The 18,762-nt window shown below is 53.7% G+C and overlaps 1 protein-coding gene across 9 annotated transcripts in view; it reads left to right on the top strand.

Moving 5' to 3' along the window:
- Window positions 1-18,762, top strand: part of MCF2L (MCF.2 cell line derived transforming sequence-like) — a 178,419-nt gene that overhangs the window by 149,391 nt on the left and 10,266 nt on the right. For all 9 annotated transcript variants that reach the window (XM_014531941.1, XM_014531939.1, XM_005884442.2 and 6 more), the window contains 17 exons: window positions 277-426; window positions 1,375-1,499; window positions 2,788-2,902; window positions 6,301-6,420; window positions 6,664-6,855; window positions 7,308-7,499; window positions 8,119-8,278; window positions 9,128-9,201; window positions 9,444-9,520; window positions 11,074-11,140; window positions 12,363-12,478; window positions 13,942-14,011; window positions 15,468-15,560; window positions 15,648-15,740; window positions 16,627-16,752; window positions 17,715-17,936; window positions 18,150-18,242. In XM_014531941.1, coding sequence (XP_014387427.1) covers window positions 277-426; window positions 1,375-1,499; window positions 2,788-2,902; window positions 6,301-6,420; window positions 6,664-6,855; window positions 7,308-7,499; window positions 8,119-8,278; window positions 9,128-9,201; window positions 9,444-9,520; window positions 11,074-11,140; window positions 12,363-12,478; window positions 13,942-14,011; window positions 15,468-15,560; window positions 15,648-15,740; window positions 16,627-16,752; window positions 17,715-17,936; window positions 18,150-18,242 — 2,085 coding nt within the window. The remainder of the gene's footprint in view (window positions 1-276; window positions 427-1,374; window positions 1,500-2,787; window positions 2,903-6,300; window positions 6,421-6,663; window positions 6,856-7,307; window positions 7,500-8,118; window positions 8,279-9,127; window positions 9,202-9,443; window positions 9,521-11,073; window positions 11,141-12,362; window positions 12,479-13,941; window positions 14,012-15,467; window positions 15,561-15,647; window positions 15,741-16,626; window positions 16,753-17,714; window positions 17,937-18,149; window positions 18,243-18,762) is intronic.

Below are 18,762 nucleotides of genomic sequence, written 5' to 3'. Positions count from 1 at the left end.
TTGTAGATTGCGGCACTCACGCCTCTCTCAACAAGGAGAGAGACCCTGAGCCTAGAATGACTCTCGCTGATGAAAGCCTATGTAAGGAGTGTCTGGTATGTGTCTGAAGAGGCCGTGAGGCTAAGAACCAGCGGGAAGGTATTTACTCTACAGACCAGGCTTGCCGTGGCCCCGTCCCCGTGAAGATGTCCCGGCCGGTCCTCGGGGGCGCTTTGCAGGCAGCAGGAGGGTGCGGTGCGTGCAAAGCTTTGTGATGGTGTTCTCCCTCTTCCCAAGGCCATCGAAAGTTTCGCCCTCATGGTTAAGCAGACGGCCCAGATGCTGCAGTCCTTCGGGACCGAGCTGGCAGAAACAGAGCTGCCCAACGACGTCCAATCGACGAGCTCGGTGCTCTGTGCACACACGGAGAAGAAAGACAAAGCAAAGGTATGTGCGGTTTCTGAGGGGGGAGGTTAATGGGGGGCTCTCTGTCGGAGTGTGAGATGGTGGAGTAGAAGGAGCCGATGCCGGCATTAGGTAAGACAGAATCAAAGGGTTTTCTAAGATGCCTTTTGATGCTCATGAGCCGGGTAACCTCTGTGATGAGAACTGAAATGTGCTCCTTTTTAAAAGCGGCATAAACCAGTGCTGTAGATGCAGGCACCTGGGGGTTGGCCTGTGAACTCTGACTGAAGCAAGGCATGGGAGGTGGCTTCTCGCTGACCCAGCTCCTGAGCTGCCTTGCAGCTGGGCCCTCCATCGAGGTGTTGCTGTTGCTTTTTAGTAAACCAAGACAGGAATTCTGTCCCCGGGGGCCCATAGACGGCAGGCGGAGACATGGTGGGCTGACTCAGAGAGGCTGAAATTCATCAAGCAGCCACTGTACTCACGTACTTACTGTCACTTCCTGGGTAAATGCTCTGAGGGAGAGGTGCTCCCTGAGTCTGCCACATCCCTGCCCGACCTGCACATTGCAGGCTGTGCATCAGTGGTGACCATGATCCGCTGGGGGTGCCCTCTGGGGTAACCCCGCCCATGCCAAGAGAACCCCTCGCTCCCTTTCACCCCTGGCAGCGGGGATGGCTGCAGAAGCTGCACCTAGAGGTCTGGTGTCCTGTTACTCCCCTACTTTATCCTGCTGCCCCTGAGTGACCCGTAACCCTAGCTCTGCCCTGGTTGCAGCAGGAGGAGTCTCCCCGACACCCGCCTGCTTCCCCCGTGAGTGAGCGGTCAGCACAGAGGGTAGGAAGACTTCGCTGTGGCTGGTGCTGTGCCCACCTTGCTCACTCCCCTCGCGGGGGCGATGCCCCACAAAGCCCACCGCTGTCTCCAGCCTGGTCAGAGTCCCGGGGAGTGGGTGGGCCTGAGGTGCGAGGTGCCGTGCTCTTCCCGCAGGAGGACATGAGGCTGGCGCTGGACGAGGGGCAGAGCATCCTGGAGAGCATCAGGGAGCCTCTGTCCAAGAGCCCGGAGCAGAGCCTGAACCAGGACCAGCTGGACAACCAGACCACCGTGCAGAGGTGAGGCCTCGGGCGGCGGGCCTTTCAGGCGCACAGCCGCTGTGACAGCGAGAGGCTGCAGGCTGAGGACAGAGGGACAGACAGGCAGGAGCAGGGGCCCCACCCGTGCTGCCTCGTTGCCTCTCGGAGCCTGGTTTCCTCGTCCCAAGGGGAAGCAAGGGCACCTCAGAGTCCTGCCTGCTGAAATGCCTTTCTCCCAAATCCCAAAGAAAGCAGCTTTCCTGGGAGGAGATTTCTTAGCGCAGTCACCCTTTTTCATAGGCGTGGAGGGTCCTTTAAGGGACAACAGTGGGGACAGGAGCTGTCAGGCTTGGCGATCTGCACTCAGTCGCTTTCCTGTCCTGTTTCGCACCTGAGGCTCCGCTTGCTCCCAGGTAGGGAAGCAGCCTCAGGCCTCTCAGCTCCTCTTTCAGGGAAAGGGGGTGATTGTCCTTGCCCCTGTTGGTGTCCAGCTGCGTGACAAAACACAGGGTAGAGTGTCCACACGGTTCACTGCTCTTAGCTAACATCGTGCGCTGCTCTGCCATGTCCACACACCACGCGCCTCCTCCCAGTCTGTGCTCTTGGCCCCGAAAGCCAGGTCAGCAACGAGGCCCCATCTCCTTGTTCAGGGACAGGTTGGGGATAGGTGCAGAGCAGCTGGACAAACCCCGGCCTGGACCCTGGCCTACATTTTCAACTCTTAACCTGGGTTCCCTCCTCGTGGCCGAAGTCTACACACCGAGCAGGTGTTCTGTGCCGGGGACGCAGAGTGGGCCCTGGGACACGAGGGAACCCTGTGTAGATGTCCTCAATGTCACGAACGGAGGAGGTTGGAGCACACTGTTAATTCCCCCAGACTCGGTTTCCTCATCTATACACTGGGGCCAGCCTGAGCACCTGATGGGATCAAATTGGTTCACACTTGTCCAGAACAGTGTCTGGAGCACGGGGGTTCTCAGATTTGGGAGTAAGCGGCGGCAGCACTTCTTCACCCACACGTGCAGCTTACTGTTTTCTTAACCCCTGAATCAAAGTGGTAAATAATGACCCCAGACCTTTACCATCTCGACCTTGTAAAAAATCAACAAACTCAGCTCAGCCAGCTGCCCTCCCTCTCAAGTCAGTGGGCCCTGAAGAAAGCCCTCCCTTCTAAACCTGTGCTTTAGTGCCCAGCTAAGAGGAGGCGAGGGTGTTAAGAAGGCTGCTGGGAGGCTGAGCCCTCCACCCCTGCTTCACGTTGCAGGAGGCAATTCTTCCTTCCCCCACGGGTCACTCCAGCCAGCACAAGTGCCTTCCTCTTTCCTAGGCTCCTGGCCCAGCTGAATGAAACTGAGGCTGCCTTTGATGAGTTTTGGGCAAAGCATCAGCAAAAACTAGAACAGTGTCTGCAGCTCCGGCATTTTGAGCAGGATTTCCGAGAGGTGAGTGGCCCAGAGCCTGGAGAGAACCTGTAGGCGGGCACCTGGTGTTCTGGCTGCAGGAAGCCAGGAAGTGGCCTGGATCCCCTGGATGCCCAGAGCTGGGTTCCCAGTTGGCTATGGTTCAGTGCAGAATAGTCTCTGTTAGCCACATGGAGCCCCAAGATCAAGTTGGTGTCAACCTTAGAGTATGTGATTGATGAGTAAATCATTATAGGCAAAGGTTGTGCAAAATATGTTCATTAGCATGTACTTCCACATTATTTGTTCATTAGTCAAGCAAACTTCATTCTCCCTTTATGGTCATTTGTATGTTCTTTTCTCCAACATGTGCCTACTGTGTGCCTAGCAGGGCCCTGTGCACACACCTTGGATTCAGTGTGACAGGGTTATAATAGAAGTGATGCGCCATCATTGTGTTAGATCGTTAGAGATGGCCACCTCATCGGAAGCCTGTTAACCATTTTTTTGTTTAGAATATTTATACACTTCCCTGTGGTCTGGTCCTGAAGCAACGAAGGAATATAAAACGGTAAAGCCATCAGTGACAATGTAGACCCAGGGCAGCATCCTTCCTGTCCTCAGGAAACCTCTGGTCAAGGAGGGGTCATAAATACACAGGAAATAGGTAGCCACGTCAAGTTCAGTGACCAAGCTGTTGTGAGGCCATGTCTACATGCAGATGAGGAGGACCGGTAACGGTTCTATGTGGACCGTCCTCCCATTGTAGTCCTCCCCAAGGAGTCATGAGCATCACGTTCCGGAAGAGGTGGGACCTAGTCCAGCAATCTTCACTGAGCACTGTTCAGGTGGGCAGTGCTCGAACTCGGGAGAGCAAGGTGAGGCAGTGTCACTGACTCAGACCAGAGAGGTCACGCCGGCCAGTGGGAACAGCACCCCTGGAGAAGATCATTCCTTCCTTGTTTCTGTGGGGACTGAGGAAGGCTCTCAGACAACCACACCTTTTATTTGAAGACTAGAGGCCCAGTGCACGAAAATTTGTGCACTCGGAATGGGGGGGGCGTGTACCTCAGCCTGGCCTGTGCCCGCTTGCAGACCAGGAGCCCTCGGGGGATGTCCAGGGAGCAGGCCTAACCTGCAGTCTGGCCTCCCTCTGCAGGAGGCGACCCACAGCACCCACCTTGGCTGGCTGGGTGCCGCCTGCTCACCAGTCCTGCCCCCTGTTTGGTAGATTTGCATATTAGGCTTTTATTATTTAGGATAATTGTAGCTTCAAGTGCTGTTGTCAGAAATAAAATCAAAGAGATGCCATGTACCCTTCACCCAATTTTCCTAACTGGTGACATCTTCCCAAACTAAAACGCAGGATCACAGCCAGGATACTGACCCTGACACAGTCTACACACAGGTCATTCTGTCCCCACAAGGATGCCCATGTTGCCCTTTCATAGACACGCCCACCCCCCTCCTCCTTCTACTCCCTCCTGAACCCCTGGCAAACACTCATCTCCATGTCCCTTGTTGTCATGAAAAATGTTCTATAAATGGGATTGTACCACACATAACCTTTTGGGACTGGCTCTTTTCACACAGCATGATTCTCTGGAGATGCATCCAGGCTGTTCTATGTAATAACAGTTTGTTGCTTTTTGCTGTACGTTCATGTGCAGATCTTTGTGTGACCGTAAGTTGTCACATCTCTGAGATAAGTGCTCAGGAGTGCAATTGATGGGTCATATGAGAGTTGCATGTTTAGTTTTTTGAGAAAATGCCAAATTGTTCCCAGGTGGCTGTACCATTTTACATTCCCATCAGCAATGTCTGAGTGATCTAGTTTCTCCACATCCTCACCAGCAGTAGGGGTGGTATTATTTTTAATTGTCTGTACATATTTTGATAGCTGTGTAGTGATATCTCAGTGTGGTTCTAGTTCGCAGTTTCCTAATGGCCGATGACCTTGAACATCTTCTGGTGTGCTTATGTCATCAGTATATCCTCTCCGGTGAAATGTCTCTATTTCTAGTTCCCATTTTGTGTTTACTGTTGCGTTTTGAGAGTTCTGTACAAAATTTAGATACTAGTCCTTTGTCAGACATGCGGTATGAAATTATTTTCTTCCAACTCATCACTTATTTTTGTATCCTCTTACCATAACTTTTCACAGAGCAAAGTTTTTTATTTTGATGAAGTCCAATTTATCAATTTTTCCTGTGAAGGACTGTACTTTTGGTGTCAATCCTAGATCCCAAATATATTCCCCTAAACTATTTTTCCTAAAAGATTATAATCTTACATGTAGGTCCATGATCCATTTCAAGTTACTTTTTGTATGAGGTATGAGAATTAGGTCAAGGTTCATTTTTAAATCTCTGGATGTCCAGTTGTTCCCATAACATTGTTGAAAAGGTTGTCTTTTCTCCATTGGATTGTTTTTCCACTTTTGTCAAAAATTAGTTGTGCATATTTGCTTGGGTCTATTTCTGGGTCTGTATTCTGCCCCTCCGTCAGTACATAGTCTTGATTACTGTACTATTATAATAACTCTAGAAGTTAGGTGGGTGAATCTGCCCATTTTATTCTTCTTTTCCAAAGTGTTTAGCTATTTTATTTCCTTTGCTTTTCCGTGTAAATTTAAAATAATCTTGTCTTTATCTATAAAAAATGTCCTAGGGTTTTGATAGTAATCGTGTTAAACTTCCATTTGAGGGAGAATCAACATCTTAAATATGCTGAGTCTTTCAATCAATGAACATAATATGCCTCACCATTTTTTTAGATTTTCTTAGACTTTTTTTTTATCAATGTTGTGTACCTTTCAGCATACCTGTGCAGTACATGTTTTGTTTGATTTATAGTTACATCGTTTATTTTTTAAAGCCATTACAAATGTATTGTATTTTTAATTGTGGAGCCTGTGTATTCATTGCTATATAGAGAAATACAATTGATTTGTGTATATTTATCTTGTCTTCTGAAACTTTGCCAAACACACTCATTCTAGGCGTTGTTTTGTCCTCACTGGGGTTTTTACATACGTGATCAGGTCACGTGCAAACAGGGACAGCTTGATCTCTCCCTCTCCCGTCTGTATGCCTTTTGTTTGTTTGTTTATATTTCTAACTTTTCTTGCCTTATTGCACTAGCTAGAGCTGCCACCACTTCAAACAGCTGTGAGAATGGACATCTTTGCCTTGTTTCCAATCTTAGGGGGAAAGCATTGTTTTCACCAACATTATGGACATAATGTTGCCTGTAGAATCTTTGTAGATGCTTTTTATGAAATTGAGGAAGTTCCCCTCAAGTTCTGTTTTCCTTGGGGGAGATCTTGGTTTTCCCTCTCCTCCCCTCATTCCCGGTTTCGGTCATGTCTTCATGTCCTCTCCCTTCAGCTGTGGTTGTTCTGACTTGGGCCTGGGTCTCTCGCCCCTTCTCTGTTTCAGGTCAAGGCCGCCTTAGACGTGTTGGCTCAGAAGATAGCAACCTTCACGGATGTGGGCAACAGCCTGGCACACGTGGAGCACCTCCTGAAGGACCTTGCCAGCTTCGAGGAGAAGTCTAGCGTAAGGAAGGGACTGGGACGTGGGTGGGGGACAGGCTGGTGAAGCGCTTCTCACGGTGTCACCAGAGCTGCTTAGAAAGGCACAGGAAATGGCGATGTCGACAGGTGGAGGGAAACTGCCTGGCTTTTTTCCTACCTCCACCCCACCATCACCCCTACCCCCTCAATCCCTCAGAGGAAACAGCACCCTGCTTGCTTATAATGAACATAACCTGAGCTGTGTTTCTGGGACGGTTCTCTGCAGGCGGCCGTGGAGCGGGCTCACGCCCTGTCCCTGGACGGGGAGCAGCTCATCGACAACAAGCACTACGCCGTGGACTCCATCCGCCCCAAGTGCCACGAGCTCCAGCACCTCTGCGACCAGCTTGCCGCCGAGGTCGCGCAGAGGAGGGGTCTACTCAACAAGTCCCTGGAGCTGCACGGCCTCCTGGAGGCGGTAGGACCCCAACCCCACACCCCTGGTGGCGAGCCTGCTCTTGGTCCCACGTGGGCAGCTCCCTCCACGTAGGATGCACCACAGTCTTGATTAGAAGCTGGCCCACGCCCTCCTGTCTGGATGTCCTGACACAGTTGTCTGTTTTCTAGAATTTACTTGCAACAACTAACGATTTCTTTAAAAGGCCCAGAAACTTACCATCTAGCTAACTCACTGCACTTTGCCTCCCCCTCTCTCTGTGAATGAGTCCTGTCCCAGGTGATTTGCTCAACTTTTTAGAGTGCTGCATTCCCTCCAGGGAGTCCTTTGGACATCGCAGCAGAGCTGGGATGGTGTCGTGCTGCAAATATTCCCAAAAACATAGTGGTCAGCGGACAGGCCCCAGCAAAGAGAGCCCAGACACAGCTGCTAACACAGCCTCTCTCTCCCTCTGCAACGCTTCCCGTGTCCAGTCCATGAAATGGTGCGATGAGGGGATTTACTTGCTGGCCTCGCAGCCTGTGGACAAGTGCCAATCCCAGGATGGTGCGGAGGCAGCCCTCCAAGAAATTGAGAAGTTTTTGGAGACCGGTGCAGAAAATAAGATCCAGGAGCTCAATAAAATTTACCAGGACTACGAACCCATCCTCACCCAAGACCTGATGGTATGCCAGTTCGGGCTTTTCTCCTGCGGCTCCCCTGTCCTGAATGGTGGGGAGTTACTCTATGTTCGAAAGACTCATTTAATGAATTATTAGAGACGGTAGGCGTTTGAGAGAGATGTCGAGTTGCGGGGAGGGGTCACCTGGCTCAACTTTCCTTATGCAGAAATGATTGCGCGCCTCCCTCAAGAGGTGGTGATCCTTCCTCCTGTGGGATCTCCCCTGCAAGAGGCGTGTTCTTGATGAAGTAGCCATTTCCCTGGGCCCTGCTTCCTGCATGCTCCTCTCAGTATTGCACTGAAATAGGACTCCTCCTCTCTCGCGGCCAGCTGTACTCAACCCACCCCTGGGGCAACCCACAAGTCTACTGCCCTTCCGTAGGCAGCCTTCAGATGCCTGGAGAGGGCTGCTGGTCCCTCACTCCATGGTGGGGTTGCCACCCTCCTGGACCACAGCCAGCAGGGCCAGTGCAGGATTGCTGCGTTGGCAATGGGCTCTGCGTCACGAGCATTTAAACCGAGGTCGTGCTGAGGCCGAGTCTACACATGGTTGTTCTGTTTGTAAATTGCAGACACCGACGCTTATAGAGCATCCTGCTAACTAGTCTGTCCTACCCTGTCAGGAACACGTGCAGAAGGTCTTCCAGAAGCAAGAGAGTATGGAAGAGATGTTTCACCGGAGGCAGGCGAGCCTGAAGAAGCTGGCGGCCAAGCAGACGAGGCCCGTGCAGCCCGTGGCCCCCCGGCCCGAGGCGCTCACGAAGTCGCCCTGCCCCTCCCCAGGTATATGCTGGCATGCCTCGTTCCTTCTGGGAATGCCTTCCTTCCGTTCCATGACTTATTTTATAAATAAAGTTTTATTGGCACTTGGCCCACTTCTTTGTTTACTCTCTGTGCTGCCTCCTTGCTCAGCACCGCAGAGCTGGTTGGTTGTGGTAAAGAGCATGCGGCCCTGAGAACTGGACTATCAATTGTCACAGGACTTTCCTGGGCCTATTTCCCCAGACTCTAGCCTCTCCCCAACCCCCCCTGTCCTCAGTGCTGTTGCTAAAATAGTTTCCCCCGCACAGGGCTCCCACCTCAGCCCCAAAGCCTCCCTGCACTGTCGATGCCTCAGCCACGTCAGCCGCCCCCGGCACCCGCAGCAGTGCCATGTCCTGAAGACTCCTTCCCATCCCTTCCTGGCCCCCAGAAACGCTCTTCCCCAGCAGCTGGGAGCTCCTGCTGGTTCCTTTAGGGCTTTGGCAAGTGTCCTAAGTTGGCGAGAGCCCTGGAGAGCTGGCTCCGGCCCCCAGGGTGTGGGCTCCAGAGGACGCCATTCTCTGGCCTGTTTGGAGGCCTCCTGGACAGAAGTGTCCTGACCGAGAAGTTCTTCCCCTGTCGCCTGGTCCCCTGTCGGCTGGGAGCCCCTCTAGGGATGTGAACGAACCAGTGGGCCGACCCCTGTGTGCCCACCCCCACCTTGTCTCCCGATCCCCTGTCCTTCTCTTCCGTTTTGCTGTGCTTTCCTCACCCTTCTCGGGACTGCTTGCTTTTTTCCTCTGAAAGTAAAAAAAAATAAATCCCAGACGCCCCTGGGTGGACCTTTTCCCTTTCCAGACACCCACCTTTCTCCTCTTCTTCCGAAACCAGGTGTCCGGAGAGGTTCTGAGAACAACAGTTCTGAGGGCAACGCACTCCGGAGAGGGCCCTACAGGAGGGCCAAGGTGAGGCCCCAGCCCTGGCCCAGACCCTGCACTGCCTCCTGGCCACCTCCCCTCCCTGGCAGGCACCAGCCGGGTCCTCCCTGGCCCTCTCCCACACGCCCTCTCCTCCGGCGAGATCTCAGGTTTCAGATCTGTTCCCAGATGGGAAATGAGCCTGGGCGCCGGAGCCTTAGAGTCGGGACGTGAAGCTGCATCCTCTTGTGTTTGGAATCTCGACGCACTGCGTGCTCTTTTCTCTCCAGAGTGAAATGAGTGAGAGCCGGCAGGGCCGGAGCAGCTCCACGGGGGACGAGGAGGAAAGCCTGGCCATCTTGCGGAGGTGGGTGGGCTGCCTTTCCAGGCACCACTGAGCGGCTCTGGGGCAGACACGACAAGCACGACCCACCCAGGTCTCAGCCTTTGGCTCGGACAGTCTGAACCCAAACGAGCCAAAGTTGGTGAAAAATGCCAGCCTCTGCCCCAAAGCCACAATGTGGGAGCCCAGCTGGCCTCATGGGGCCCACACACATGCATGCGTCATGGAGGGCACGCGTCCGTTTGGCATGTCTGCATCTGAAACTAAGAGAACTGTAGGTTTTCCTTAGAAGAGCCACCCTTGCCCCTGGGCCCCAGGTGGGACTTTGATGATTTGAATGGATTGTGTTCTCCCTTCTTCAAGTCCAGGTGAGAAGATAAGTGTGATTCAGGCACCCAGGCCCTTGGGTCCCATGTGCAAGGTCAGCCACATAACTGCCCCTTGAGCCTGCCGCCTGTCCCTCGATGGACTCGGTCCCTCCCAGGAGCCTTGGCCCTCCTGGCTCCATGAGCTGGTGTCACTTCTCTTTCTTCATCTCTCCCCTCCTGCTTTTCTCACACGGTTTTCAGCCCAGCTCTTTTCACTGCACACCTAGGCTGTTGCCATGGCACCGGCTGTGGCCGTCCTGCACACTCCACTCTGGGATTGCGTCTGTCCCCGCACAGAGCTCTGGCGAGGTCTGAACTCTGGACCTGACAGGGAAGGCACTTCCAAAGCCCTTCCCCGATTGACAGTCACTTTCCCCAAAGGACCCTACCCTCCGGCCTAGCTGGGCCGTTCACCTTTCCACCGAGGTACCTTCACCTGCCACCTTCCTGGTCTACACGCTCTGAGATCAGTCCTCAGCATGCTGTCCCTCCCTCCCCAACATGCTGCCTGGCCCTCAGCGTCCAGCTCACTTCTCCACCAAGGACATCCCCGCCTCCTTGCCCACACAGCTGTGTGCCCCCAGGCAGGAGCGCTCCCCTCCAGCTTGTGGTGGTGAGAAGGAGGCCTGAGGCCCCTGTCCACCCCTCCCCCATTTCACCCCATTTAGGGGCACTGACTCTTTGAACTGAACCCTAAAGCCTTGTTAAGCACTGACAGTTGTTTTAGAACTGATCATGCCCAATGGCCCCAACCCAGAAGCACCCCGAATGGGATGCTTGGTCGTAGGCAGTTAGAAGGTGGTCTTTGTCCCTAAAAAGACATCTGGGCAGCTGGTTTGCAAACCCCTGCCCCTCCTGGGGCTCTATAACATGATGGCACATAGTAGTTCCACACATCATCACGGTACCCCACCACGTGCAAGAGGATAGGGATGGACACTGGACCGGCTACAGTGATGCCTTGAGTTGGTGCTCAGATGGCCCCCAGGCAAGGAGACAGGAGTGTGTGCACAGGAAGGGCTCTTGGGGAGGGTGGGGGGAGGGTGACTGGAGAAGGAAGCAGAATCTGCAGGGCTGGGAGGCTCAGAGACATGGGTGGAAGAGAGGGAGGCTTGAGGAATCAGAGCTTGTTTTGTGCAGGTGGCCCCACAGCAGGGAGGCGGGTGGGAATCTGCTCCTAGATAATAAGTCCTGGCGCCCTGTTCACAGGCACGTGATGAACGAGCTGCTTGACACGGAGCGGGTCTACGTGGAGGAGCTGCTCTGTGTCCTGGAGGTGAGCCTGCCCCTGGGGGTGGCCGGGAGGGGCCATGGGCCAGGCTTCCCCACCCTGTGTGGCCTCCTGTCCACCAAAAAGCAAGTGGAAGAAGGTTCGTGGCAGCTTTACTCATGGGAGTCCCTTTGTCAGTGGGACGAGGGGCAAGAAGGTTTAGGTGGGTGTGCACGGGGACAATACTGACAGCAAGAAAAAGAGCTGCTGCTGCACAGAACCTCGCACAACCCCAGGAGCCCGATGACGAATGGGAGAAATCAGACAAGAGTGCGTGCCATGCCTGTAGAGCAGCGGTTCTCAACCTGTGGGTCGCGACCCCTTTGGCGGGTCGAACGACCCTTTCACAGGGGTCGCCTAAGACCGTCCTGATATCAGATATTTACATTACAATTCATAACAGTAGCAACATTACAGTTATGAAGTAGCAACGAAAATAGTTTTATTGTTGGGGGTCACAACATGAGGAACTGTATTTAAAGGGCCAGAAGGTTGAGAACCACTGCTGAGGAATCCAGAAGAGCAGAGCCGGTCTCGGTGGAGATGTCCCAGTGCAGGCGTGGGCTGGGGGCTGTTGCCTGGGAAGGGCAGAGGGGCTTCTGAGGGCTAGGATGTCTACATCTTGATCTGGGCCGCGGTTACAGGGGTGTAGACATATAAATAATTCACCAAGGTGTACACATAAGATTTGTCCCCGTCACAGAAGTTATACCTGGATTTTTAAAAAAATCTATTTTTATTGATTTCAGAGAGGAAGAGAGAGGGAGAGAGAGATGGAAACATCAATGATGAGAGAGAACCATCGATCTCACCCCCTACTGGGGATTGAGCCAGCAACCCAGGCACATGCCCTGAGGAATCAAACTGGTGACCTCTTGGTTTCTGGTCGACACTCAACTGCTGAGCCACACCTGGCTGGGCTATACCTGGATTTTGAAAAGGCTGAAAGGCAGAAGGATGAAACCTCCCGTCCCTTGCCCCCCAAAGTTGATGCTGTTTATAATTCATTTACATTTTGTAGTACTCTCCAGACGGTCATCTTAGAAAGGGTCAGTGAGTAAATAAATGGGAGGTGGATTTGCTTTCTGAAACCTGAGGCGGCATCACAGTCCCGCGAGGTGGTCACGCGGAGACGGGGCTCCGTGCTGATTGGGCTGCTGTTCAAATGTCCCGAAGTTCTGTCGGCCGTGGTTCAGGATTCCCCTGCTGACCCTCTCCCCGTCCACAGGGCTACGCTGCCGAGATGGACAATCCACTGATGACGCATCTCATCTCAGCCGGCCTTCAAAACAAGAAGGACGTCTTATTCGGAAACATGGAAGAAATCTACCACTTTCATAACAGGTGGGACCCTTCCTCTGACCACCTGTCTGGCCTCTCACGTAGCCGCCTGCAGGGAGCTGAAAACCAAACGGCCCGGCCGAGCTCTGCTGGCGGAGAGTGTCCCTTCCTCCCCCCTCAGCGGGGATAAGCTCACCGAGGGGCCTCGCACCAGGCAGCAGCTGGGTGGGACGTGCCCAGGGCTAGTTCTCTGAGCGGGAGGGGGGCGGGGCGGGTGGTCACACACGAAGTGGGAAGGTGCCTCAGCGCCTTGCCAGCATGACTGCAGGAGCAGCCGCCCCTCCCACCTCTCCCTGTCCCTTGGGACCAGCAGGAGCCACCCCACCCCACCCCACCCCAAGTGTGTGCGTTGGGCACATTGGGGCAGCACCGAAGGCCACACCACTTAGCAAGGACAGTGTATTCCCAAGCCCGTTCTTGGAAAGGGTGGTAACATCAGAGGTTCCTCCCTGCCTGTTACCCCTGTGAGAGCGATCTGCGGCCTCTTGGTGCTTTGGGGAAAGCGTGGCTGGTCCTGGGGCTGCTTCGCCTGGACTCCTGCTCCAGATTTGCAGGAGCTCATGGGAAAGGAAATGAGCGGGCAGCGTAAGTGCGTAGAGAGACAGGCAGGTGATGGTGATGTCTGTGTGTCCTGAGAAAGGGCCAGCTGTGAGCCAACCCCTCTCAGTGCTGCCCGGGGCCAGGAAGCCCAGCCATCACGGCACCAAGCCCCCACCTCCTATGGATCCCAGGGAACACTGGGACTTCTTTCTCACCACCTGCTTTGCCCCTCGACTGCTAGCATTTCTCACCTGCCCACTGATAAAGGAGGCAGCAAGTCACAGCTGAACCCACCCCGAGCCTTCCCTTGGGAATTAAACTGAGTGAGTGGCCTGGACCTTCAGCATCCGGTGGCTCGGGCCAGCGCGTGGGCACCGGGACCCTGGCTGCTAGGCTAGTGTGGTGAAGAGGCCCCAGGAGCTCCCCTTCCCGGGGGTTTACCCCCACAGACAGATTAAGTCCGAAACGTAGGAAAACTTGGCACATGGCTCAGGAACAAAGCTGCAGGGACCTGACCGAGGCCCCCTTACATCTGCAGAAACCCGACTGAGCTGCTGGCTCATCAGGGCTGCGCTTCCAGAACCTCCAGATGCTCTGTCTGCCTGCTCACAGCCTCTTCGCCCCATGTCTGTGCTGATAAAATAAGCCTCCTAAATTCTGTGTGCGCAGCAACACCAAAAATCATAGGGATTCAGGGGGGCCGTGTCTGCTTAAATCTGAAAGTTTGATATCGTCAAAACTCAGGGAGTGACAGGTATGGGCTGTTGGTCCCTGAAACAAGACTGTATTCTGACACACAAGACCTCCCAAACGGTCCAGAGTTAGGAACAAAAGTTGTTTGGAAAATAATAGCTATTCAATTGTTACAGCTGCCATCTTGTTCAGGCTGTTTATCATACAACCTAATGCAAACTTTCTTTGTCTAGAATATTCCTGAGGGAGCTAGAAAACTACATAGACTGCCCAGAGCTGGTTGGAAGGTGTTTTCTAGAAAGGGTATGTGTTTTTTTTTTTTAAATGTATACTTGCCCGTGCCTTACTTCCTAAAATTACTAGTACTTAAAATAATAACTTCAAATTCGATTGCAGTCCCCAACCAAAATCACAAAGTACCAAGGTTTCCAGTTCGGCTGAGACGATGTGCCCTTTTTGGGTAGGGCTGAAAGAATGTGGTTTTTTCTAAAGCCCACTAGCTAGTTTGAAAAAGAGAAAAACTATAAAACACCAGCTTTGAGATTTGCCCAAATTGCCAGGCATCTCCGTTCTGATTGTGTTCAGCGGTTCTCAACCTGTGGGTCACGACCCTTTGGGGGTCAAAGACCCTTTCACAGGGGTCGCCTAAGACCATCGGAAAACACATATATAATTACATATTGTTTTTGTGATTAATCACTATGCTTTAATTATGTTCAATTTGTAACAATGAGATTGGGGTTCACCACAACATGAGGAACTGTATTAAAGGGTCGCGGCATTAGGAAGGTTGAGAACCACTGTAGATGGAGCTGAGCCCTTCTCATGGGGCGTTTGCTCTGTTCGCTCTTGTCCTGGTCTTGGTTAAGACTCCCCCACTGACCAGCGGACATGACAAGTCCTCCACGTTTTCTGAGCCTTGTTTTTCTTCTCTTTGAAAGAGTCGATGTCTGCCTCCTTCCAGGGCGGGAAGATCAGCTGAAGTGTGTGTGTGTGTGTGTGTGTGTAGGGAAAGGGGGTTGAGCAGAAGCCTTGGGAGCAGGAAAGGCTGCCAGGTATGGGGCTTGCTGTCTTCTCCACACGGTCCCACGTGGTCCTCTCCTGTTGACCTCCAAACACTGCTGGCTTAGCAATAGGGAAATGCATCTTACCAACAGCCGTGAAACTAAGCCATTTCCACCAAATGAGCTGGAGGCTGAGACGGTCACAACGAATGGATGTGAAGAGGCAGTTGGAAGGGAAAGGAGGAGCAGTGTTGACTCAGCCTGGCTGTAATGCTTCTCCGTGCTATCTGAGAAGTGGGGTGGGGCCATCATGCTGTAGGTCAGTGGTTCTCAAAGTGGGTCACCTGGCAGCAGCATCAGAGTCTCCTGGGACCTCGTTATAAATGCGGGTTCTCAGTCCCACCCGGAACCTCGGTGGGGGCAGCGGTCTGTTTTCACAAGCCTCTCAGCCATACTGATGTGCATGCAAGTTTGAGCCCCACTGTGTAGGCTAAGCCCCTTAGAAAGTCTGTGTTAGTCCTTTGTTTATTCTTAGACTGTTACTCCTATGGCAAAGCCAGCTATCTTGAGGGAACCTGTGTAAAAGGGTTATTGGGCCTAATATAGCCCTGAGACGTGAACTCCAGTGGGGGTGTTACCTGACTGTCCCTCAATGAGGGACATGGCGTCTGAAATGGAGGGGCAATCCGGGATCCAGGAAGAGGCCAGACTGGCCCCTCTGAGCCGCGCTGTGACACTGTCTGTCCCGGGCCCAGATGGAGGAGTTCCAGATCTACGAGAAGTACTGTCAGAACAAGCCCCGCTCCGAGAGCCTGTGGAGGCAGTGCTCCGACTGCCCGTTCTTCCAGGTACGTTTCAGGACGCTCTCCTTTGCTAGTTGACTCTCAAGCAAAGACTCCTGAACGCTGTCTAAACCCGAGGTGTGGTGGTTGTAGGAATGCCAGAAGAAACTGGACCACAAGCTGAGCCTGGACTCCTACCTGCTGAAGCCAGTCCAGAGGATCACCAAATACCAGCTGCTCCTCAAGGTGAGACAGCGAGCCCCATGCCTGGCTGGGCACGCCCTGGAGCCCTGCTCCCGGCCTGGCCACCTCACTGCTACTTTCCCCTCCCAGCCACACACCAGGCAGCTGTGGCTGCCTCACCATCTCTGAACATGGTGGCCTCTGAGCCACCTTCCTCCCATCTCTGCAGGGGCCTGGCTCTTCACAGACCTTTGTGGAGGGCCTACTGTGCGCTGGCCATTGTTAGGGCGAGGGCAGGGACAGCACGTGAACAGATGGGCAAACCCCCCACACGGAGTCTCCACACTGACACCGGGCTGTGCCAGTCGGTTATCTCTGTGGGCCCAGAGGCAGCACCGCAGGCCGGAGGGAACCAGTGGATGAGCGTGAAGCGCATGCGCCAACAATCAGATGTTTGTTCGCGTGTCAAATTTGAAAGGAAGGAGTAACCAGTTTAGGAGTGGGACACATGAGATGGGGATCTCAGTCTGAGTTTGCTGGGGGCAGAGCTGCACGAGGGTGCTGGCCCTGGGGAATTGCAAGGGGCCTGCACTCGCCAAGTGGGTCAGGGGACACCCCCAATTTGCAGCATCCATCCAGGCTGAGGTGGGCTGGGGTACGGGGGCTTCAGGGAGGTGGAAGGGCAGCTTCCTGAGCTGTTCCTAGGCCAGTGGTCTCCGGGCCAGGCCCATGTTCAGAGAGGGTATGAGTGTCCACATGCATGGTCTTCTCCTCGCCAGTGCCGACTGAGCAGGGAGCCACATCATGTGTCCCCAGGGTCCATGTTCAGGGCCACCCAGGGGCTACTTCCAGGATAGAGCACTGGATTTCAGCAGCTTTCAAGGGAGTGATAGGGGTCAGTGTCCAGATGGGTGTGTGAACATGACTTCTCCCTGCCCCCACCCGCCAGGAAATGTTGAAATACAGCAAGAGCTGCGAGGGGGCTGAGGACCTGCAGGAGGCGCTGAGCTCCATCCTGGGCATCCTCAAGGCTGTGAATGACTCCATGCATCTCATCGCCATCACAGGCTATGACGTAAGGACCGCTGAGGGTGCCTTTGCCTTCTCCCCCACCTGCTGGAGGTGCTCGTGAGCCTGCTTGGTGGGGGGATCTGCCAGGCAGCGGCTGAGGCCAGCCCGTAGCTAGTGCAGAGCTGTGCCCTTGAGCTTTGATGATCGTGGGTATCACCTGCAAGCGGTCAAAACCCGGCCTGACGCAGGGGGCCTGGGGAGGGTCTGCATGGGGGCTCAACAACATGTCAAGAAAATCAGGAAGTGTTCACCCCTCAGAGGCGCATCTCTGAAAACCTCTTCATTCCTGGTCTTTTCCTGAGGTCAGCATCACTCAGGGAACAGGTACGAATCTGTTTTCTGGGCTGATAATGTGCACTGAGTCAGTGTTAGAGTCACATTTCTACTTTCTCCTCTGTATGCCCATGTCAGACCAACGTACTAATTTGTTTACCTTCCTGTAAGTCTCTTCAGCACTCATTCTTGGTTTCTTTTCATTAATAGACTATTTTTAGAGCAGTTTTAGGTTTACAGCAAAATTGAGAGGAAGGTACAGAGATTCCACACAGCCTCCCTCGTTATCAAGGTCCCCACCAGAGTGGGACATTTGTAATGAACCAACGTGGACACATCACTGACACCCAGAGCCCATGGTGTGCATCAGGGTTCACCCTTGGTGTTGCTCACTGTGGGTTTGCGCACATGTATAATGGCATGTGTCCACCATGGACGTTACCTTATAGACCAGTCGCACTGCCATGCACATCCCCTGTGCTCTGCCTGTTCACCCCTCCCTGCCCCTCCCCCCTAGACGCTCATCTGTTTCCTGTCTCCATAGTTTTGCCTTTTTCTGAATGTGACACAGTTGGAATGCAGCCTCCCTAGACGGGCTTCTTGCACTCAGAAACAGGCATTTAAAGCCCTCCCTCCACTCCCCCCATGTTCGTTCTGGGTTTTAAATGCTCCTCGTGTTGCTCCGCATTGTAGGGGAACCTGAGCGACCTGGGGAAGCTGCTGATGCAGGGCTCCTTCAGTGTCTGGACGGACCACAAGAAGGGCCACGCCAAGGTGAAGGACCTGGCCAGGTTCAAGCCCATGCAGCGACACCTGTTCCTGCACGAGAAGGCCGTGCTCTTCTGCAAGAAGCGGGAGGAGAACGGGGAAGGGTACGAGAAGGCCCCGTCCTACAGCTACAAGCAGTCCTTAAACGTGAGTAAAGCCTGTTTCCAGCGGCCGCAGCCTTCCTGGCACTGGCCCTCAAGAGAAGGATCAGGGGCCCGTTCCAGGTCGTAACTGAGCCTCGGTCATGACATCCACCTTCTGGCACGTGTCTCTTATCTCTGGATGTGGGCGTGCGGGATCTCTGGCATCCTTAGCCCCCATCTCAAAACTAACAGCTGTCTCCCTGTTTTGTGCTCTCAGATGACAGCTGTTGGCATCACAGAGAACGTGAAAGGGGATGTGAAGAAGTTTGAGATCTGGTACAATGCCAGGGAGGAAGTTTACATCATACAGGTAGGACCCCGTCTTTCTCTCAATGGCCCAGCATTAGGGACTCCTCAAGTCTCAGTAGGATTGCCAATGAAAGGCTTCCAGGGAGAGCTGGTGTCTAGAATCTTTCATGATGTTTTAGTTCCTAGAGGCCAGGAGTTCCTAGAGACCACTATTCATCTGGGGGCACTGCCTGGGCCGTCTTTAACCTGAGCTGAACCCAGGCACAGTACAGGGGCACACTGCAGGTTAGGGTGTCAGAGGTGTCCTTCCAAAAAAAGGAGCTGAGGCTGCCGTAGCCCCGGCGCATGTGTGCCTGGATGTGCAGGGAGCACAGCCAGCCTTGCCACACTTACACGCAGGACCGGGGATGGGAAGTGTGTTCCGAGTCCTTACCTGTCCTCACCTCGCTGGGGAGGGCAGGAGGTAGGCGAGGCTGTACATGCATTGGTGAGCCCACACCAGAACCCAGGTGCCCCATGAAGGGGTCAGCCAGCACGGGATGTGCCCCTCCTACTTGCCTTCAAAATTCTGACCCCACCCA

This window comes from Myotis brandtii, unplaced genomic scaffold (genome assembly GCF_000412655.1).
Source record: "Myotis brandtii unplaced genomic scaffold, ASM41265v1 scaffold83, whole genome shotgun sequence".
In the NCBI taxonomy this organism is placed as follows: Eukaryota; Metazoa; Chordata; class Mammalia; order Chiroptera; family Vespertilionidae; genus Myotis; species Myotis brandtii.
The sequence above is the reverse complement of the archived record's forward strand: the minus strand, read 5'-3'. Positions and strand labels throughout refer to the sequence as shown.